The sequence below is a fragment of the Propithecus coquereli genome, unplaced genomic scaffold (genome assembly GCF_000956105.1).
Source record: "Propithecus coquereli isolate 6110/MARCELLA unplaced genomic scaffold, Pcoq_1.0 Scaffold612, whole genome shotgun sequence".
Lineage (NCBI taxonomy): Eukaryota > Metazoa > Chordata > Mammalia > Primates > Indriidae > Propithecus > Propithecus coquereli.
In genome coordinates, this window is record NW_012152086.1 from 246,638 (window position 1) to 253,670 (window position 7,033).

The window sequence follows — 7,033 nt, forward strand, 5'->3', positions numbered from 1 at the left end:
TTTACGTCGTAGGAGGAAGAGACGGTTTACAAACTTTGAATACTGTGGAATGTTTTAATCCAGTTGGCAAAATCTGGACTGTGATGCCTCCCATGTCAACACATCGGCATGGCTTAGGTAAGAGCTTAATGTTACATAGTTTCTCAAGAATATGTAGTTAGTAGATCTTTTTAAAAATTAAATCTAGCCTCACATTAACTGAGATTTAGCCAAACCCTTAGTCAAAATATTTCCAAAATGGTGAAAAGCTTAAGTAAATGTTAAAAGGCTGTGAAACTTTTTTCTTATTGCATTTGTTATACTTGTTAGTCCCGCCTCCCTTCCACCAGTATTTTAAAGGGGTTCCATTTTAGAAAGGGTAGTAACTTTTAGAAGGGATATATTTTTGAGGAACATAAAACTACAACAGGGAGTTTTATTCTAAGCTCAATTTAGAGAGGAGAGTACTTGGTGATGGAGAGGCATTGTCATTCTAGTTGGATGAATCATGTCCTCATAGTGGGGAACTTTGGTTTTCCTGAATACTTGTCAACTTACCTCTTTCTTAATGCTAGACTCCACATGTTTTCAATAGCATTGAGTTTGTTGAAAAACAGAAAAATTGACATTTTTTTTAAGAGTTGACCTTTAGACAGCTAAAAAGCGGCAGATCCAGGACTGGTAGTTTTTACTCCCAATTATCCTGATAAATTGCCTCTGCAAAATGATATATAATATAATTATTCAGCTCAGTTATGTCAGTGTAATTCCTACATGTGGCTTAGAAAGCATGTCCTACAGAAAAATGAGTGCAAGCTTTTTGTAATCTAATTGATATTAGTAAAATGGGAGAAGATGTGATATAACACTGAGAGTCTGATTGGGATGGTGAAGTTGGGGAAAAAAGCCAATTATGTGAATTCCCAAAGCAGATAAGAAGCATAAAGGAGCTATTTAAATAGCTAACAGAACAAATTTCTAACTGAACCTTTAAAAAGTCCTGTCTAGTTAGTCATCTCACAGGAATATTTTTTATCCCTATGTTAAAAATCAGGGGTTATAAAGACCTAGCACAGTCAGCCTACAATTCTAAGGTTTATCTAAGATTCAACATCATATTTACCACTTACATTCAAGAAATGGCATTGAAATTATGCCAGAAAAACCCAGCTTCCCTTTTCTATTACCTAACTGAGAAATGATGCATTTCGCTGCCTCCCCTGACTTTAGTGTTACAACAATAATACCCTTTCATGATATGGTAACTATGACTGAACATTCCTAGGGTTAGAAAACCATATTTCATTTTATAACAGAATCAGTAAATTATTCATATGTATGCAAAACCACTTAAGAAACAAAACAAAATTTTAAGCAGTCAATTGCTTGCAACATGAAACAGTATCCATTGTGTAGCGTACCTAGGTGAGCCCTCATACTATTTTCATCCTTTAGGCGTAGCCACACTTGAAGGACCAATGTATGCTGTAGGTGGTCATGATGGATGGAGCTATCTAAATACTGTAGAAAGATGGGACCCTGAGGGGCGCCAGTGGAATTATGTGGCCAGTATGTCAACTCCCAGAAGCACAGTTGGTGTTGTTGCATTAAACAACAAGTGAGTAAGTCTAAACACACATGCTCATTGCTCCCAGTTCATGTGGTACAGAACTTCAATGACATGATCCATCAACCAACAAGCATTCTAAATGACTGGGACATACTTGTAATCAATAATTAAAGGTCTTTTTAGTATCCTCTCTTCATTATGGTGGAAAATACTTGTCTAGAATAAACACTTGGTTAAATATTCTATAGGCTATTACTAATCAAACTGTGGTCCTAAGACTGGCAGCATTTGCATTCCCTGAGGTGTATTTAGAAATTCTGAATCTTAGCCCCACCCTAGACTGCCTGAATCAGAATCTTCATTTTAACAAAATCCTGAGGTGACTTGAGTGCACATTAAATTCGAGAAGAACTTTTGTATGCCAGTTCCAGTTTTACCCTCGAGAGGCTACCACATTTTTAAATTATGACTTATTCTTGACTTATCAAAACTTTGGTCTTTCTGTGTTTGTAACAAGGTTAGTCTTTTTGTTCTTTCAACAATCCTGCTTTTGAGTGTTCAGGGTTCCCAACTATAGAATGCCACGTAGTCTGACCCTTCTTGAATATTTACCCCTTCCTGATCATTTGCCTATCACTTGAAAGCTAATATATTAAAACCTAATGATGTTAGAGGTTTCCAAGAGCTTGAATTCTTACCAGGTAATTATGTATTTTCTGACACGGGACCTTTGGAGACAATGACCAGCATAGAGAAGGGACTTGAATGATAAGAATTTCAGACAACAGGATGGTTCAGTTTCAGGTTACAGCCTTGTGTGTCTATACTAACTATGCATAAAGCCAATACCTCATCAGAGAAATAGGCTCAGTTGAAAATTCAACACAGATTGTTTTTAGCACCTTGTGTAGAAAGAAATAGGAAATATCTAGAGTTAAGAGGAGATCCAGCTTTACAGTATCTTAGAGCTTAAGGTACTCCTAAATCTGACTGTCTCTAGCCTGATCTGAATTATGTCAGGTGATTCAGTAACATAATCCCTTGTCTATTACAGAACAGGCTAAAATCATCAGATTTGACTCATTTAATTTTATTTTGCTGAGTTACTATAGTTTGTAACTCATCATGAAGGGCAGTTATAGACATATAGTTTAATAAATATTTGTCTTTATTGATTCAGGATTAAATTTAAGTTAGATTAAAAATATTGTTCATCAAAAGAATTGGCATTTTAAAGTTTATGGGAGAAATGTCATAGCCAATATCCCTTCCTAGGAAGAACCTAGTTTCTAGGTTCTATCCTATTCTCTCAGTTGTTTATTAAGTTAATGCCTTCTTAGTGGTAATTTTTATACTAGGTAAAATAGTTTATAAAAACAACATAAATTCTGATGCTAGGCAGTTGGACCTAGTTAAAATTGTAAAATTACTGGAGTTGGTCTTTGGAACCATGCTACCAACCCTTTTGATGTTTCCCTCCTTTCTCTCTACTTCATTTCCCATGGGATCTTTCAATATGTTATGTCAAAGTTACTTTGGTAAAAATAATGAAGAAGGGAGATTTGGCCAGGTATGGTGGCTCAAACCTGTAATCCCAGCACGTTGGGAGGCCAAGGTGGGAGGATCACTTTGAGGCCAGAAGTTCGACACCAGCCAGGGCAACATGGAGAGATGCCGTCTCCACCAAAAAAAAAAAAAAAAAATAGCTGGGCATGTTGACACATACCTGTAGTTTCAGCTACTTGGAAGGCTGAGGTAGGGGGACCACTTGAGCCCAGGAGTTTGAGGCTGCAGTGAGCTATGATTGTGCCACTGCAATCCGCCCCCCATGCCTAGGCAACAAAGCTAGACCCTGTATCTTAAAAAAGAAAAAAAAAAGAGAGAAAAAGAAGAAGAAGGGAGGTTTGGATTTGGGGAGGTAGATCTTAAAAAGTGCTCTCAGGTAACTATCTATTCACAAACTCAAGCATGCTGTTTGCTACAAAATAGTGTGAGAATAAATTCTATGGTCAGAAACTTCAGAAACTTGAAATGGTTTGTTTAAAGTTCTGTCACTCTCATTCTATGCACAAGCTTTGTATGTGTATACACACAGTTCTCTTGTTTTCTAGGTTATATGCTATTGGTGGACGTGATGGAAGTTCCTGCCTCAAATCAATGGAATACTTTGACCCACACACTAACAAGTGGAGTCCATGTGCTCCAATGTCCAAACGACGTGGAGGTGTGGGAGTTGCAACATATGATGGATTTTTATATGTTGTAGGAGGTCATGATGCCCCTGCTTCTAACTATTGCTCCAGGCTTTCTGACTGTGTGGAACGGTAAATTGTTTATCTTTATGCATGTGATTATTTGGTTATTTATTTTTTTCAGAAATGAGAAAGATTTTTAAACTATCATCAAATAGTCTTACAAGCAAGACCCTGCCTCCACTAAAAATAGAAAAAAATCAGGTGGGCAACTAAATATAGAAAAAAGAGATTAGCCAGGCATGGTGGTGCATGCCTATAGTCCCAGCTACTTGGGAGACTGAGGCAGGGGGATTGCTTGAGCCCAGGAGTTTGAGGTTGCCGTGAGCTAGGCTAATGGATGGCACTCTAGCCTGGGCAACATAGCGAAACTTTGTCTCAAAAAAAAAAAAAAAAGGGAAAGAAAAGAAAAAAGACAATAATCTTCCAAATAGAAGTTAGTCCTTTCAGCAGATTAAATATTTTGGAAAAATGCTCCTTATAAATTTCCAGATCCAACATAAACATATATAAAAGGAATATTCTGTCTTATTGTTTGGTAGTCACACTGTAAAATAATGAGACAAAAGGAATGAAAGAATAAGGGAATTTTATGCCAAGCTGTATCACTCAACCAATTCGGCAGACTCAAATCCAAATAAGTTTACCATTTTTAAAATCAAATTAATCCATAAAAAGATAAAGACTTACCACTATGAAATACACAGAAAGAATTCCTGAAGAGTTATGTTAATAAGTTGTGAAAGATGACTATATTGCAGTAAGTATTGTGTTTCCCAAAGGTAACTTCCTTGAAAGGGAGACATTCATTTGTATGAATATTATGATATGTTGGTTAAAGTGTCATAATGACTTTGCAGTTATACCATTTACGTTCTTTTTCAAGATAGAAAAAGTATACACACAAAAAAAGAATAGTTAAATAATATTTACCTGAGAGACTAAGTGACAAATTTACAGTAATAATATTATCAGAATTCAGAAGACAGACATAATTATGGGATAGTGTCCTCAAGGGAAATATATGGAATAGGTAGAATTTATACTTTGCAGGCATACAAAAGTAAGAATGAATTTAAGGCCTAGAAAAAAATGCGCAACCAAAACTATGGAGGTAAAGAAGGAGAAAGCTTTGTAGATGAGAACAGACATTTTGGATTGAAATATAAGTTGGAAGAGCAATTCAAACCACAATTAAGGGCCAAATTGTCTGATGGCCTAAAATGCCAAGGTGGAAGCTTTGAGAATGTATGATGTAGGAAGAGGAATAATTAAATTTGGGAGAATTGGAATACCACAAAGAAAGTAGTTTGGGAGAAATTGATAAATCAGTGACATATAAAGGATAAAATGTAGGAAGAAGAGATTAAAGGAAGAAGATGAATATTATTTATGTTGGTGCAAAAGTAATTGCGGTTTTGGACACTGAATTTTAAATCATTATAACTAGGCTCAAACACATATTTATTAATCAAAATAGGAACCATTGCAATCAACACATTTTTGCCAGTAAGAAATAAGTTTGTTTATTCCTTATGCATAAAAATCCATGATTTGGGATTCAACAAACTCTTAGAAAGCATTTTCTGCATCCTGCTAGTTGTGAAAGCATTTTCCCTGCAAAGTTGTCGAGATGCTTGAAGAAGTGAAAGTCTGTTGGCAAGAGGTCAGGTGAATATGACAGATGACACAAAACTTCGTAGCCCAGTTCATTCAACTTTTGAAGCGCTGATTGTGGGATGTGCAGTCAGGCGTTGTCGTTGAGAATTGGGTCCTTTCTTGACCAATGCCAGCTGCAGGCATTGCAGTTTTCGGTGCATCTCATCTGTTTGCTGAGCACACTTCTCAGATATAACGATTTTGCTGGGATTCAGAAAGCTGTAGTGGATCAGATTGACAGCAGACCACCAAACAGCGATCATGACCTTTTTTTGGTGCAAGTTTGGCTTTGGAGCTTCTTCTCGGACCAACCACTGAGCTGGTCATCGTCGGTTGTCATATAAAATCCACTTTTCCTCACACATCACAATCTCATTGAGAAATGGCTTGTTGTTGCATACAATAAGAGAAGACAACACTTCAAAACGTCGATTTTGTTTATTTTTGGTCAGCTCATGAGGCACCCAGTTAGCAAGCTTTTTCAACTTTCCAATTTGCTTCAAATGCCAAATGACCATAGGACCATAGAATGGTCCATGTTGAGTTCTTCAGCAGCTTTTCCTATACTTATAAGAAGATTAGCTTCTATGATTGCTCTCAATTGGTCATTGTCATCTCCCTATGACTGGCCACTGTGCTCCTCATCTTCAAGGCTCTCGTCTCTGCAAAACTTCTTGAACCACCACTGCACTATACGTTTGTTAGCAGTTCCTGGGCCAAATGCATTGTTGATGTTGCGAATTGTCTCTGCTGCTTTATGACCCATTTTGAACTAAAAAAAACAAGCACCATATGTACTCACCATCAAATGGGTATTAACTGACTTAACTGACCAACACTTAAGTGCACATTTGATAGTAACATTCATCGAGTGTCGGGCAGGTGGGAAGAGGAGGAGGGGATGAGTATATTCACACCTAATGCGTGCAGTGCGCACCATCTGCGAGATGGAAATGCTTGAAGTTCTGACTCGGGCAGGGCATAGACAATATATGTAACCTAAACATTTGTACCCCCGTAATATGCTGAAATAAAATAAAAAGAAAAAAAAAAGAAAATCACTCGAATTTACTTCATGTCTAATATCATTTCCATAGTCTAAAATAAATATCAAATAAACAGCAAGTAATAAGTCATTATCAAAAGAACATAAAGCGAAAAATGCACATTAAAATGATGTATAACATAACCACATTTATTTAAGAATGTATTCCAACACTGAATGTTAACAATGCTAAAACTGCAATTACTTTTGCAACCTATATTTTTCTTCTGAGAAGCATACCACTGAGTTATAATTGATAATTAAAGCTAATAGTTTCTTACAGGGAATATCTGAACTGTGGCAATTTTTTTAAACAAATTAATTCTAATTGCTCCCTACTACTCAGTGTATATCTAGAATGCTACTTTTGAGATCAGTTGTTAAGAGATGTGAACTTATTTTTTTAAGATTATGCAAACCATCAATAAGGTCAATCACTGCCTCAACTGTATAATGTATTATAACCAAATGTATGTGACACTGAAATTATCCACATTAGTTCTCTCCATAGTTAGCATAAGTAACAAT

General features: G+C 36.3%; 1 protein-coding gene across 1 annotated transcript in view; it reads left to right on the forward strand.

Annotated features, from left to right (window-relative positions):
• The window catches only part of KLHL4 (kelch-like family member 4), a 108,945-nt gene that overhangs the window by 88,591 nt on the left and 13,321 nt on the right, over positions 1 to 7,033 (forward strand). The window contains exons 7-9 of the mRNA XM_012659463.1: positions 1 to 117; positions 1,435 to 1,597; positions 3,661 to 3,873. Coding sequence (XP_012514917.1) covers positions 1 to 117; positions 1,435 to 1,597; positions 3,661 to 3,873 — 493 coding nt within the window. The remainder of the gene's footprint in view (positions 118 to 1,434; positions 1,598 to 3,660; positions 3,874 to 7,033) is intronic.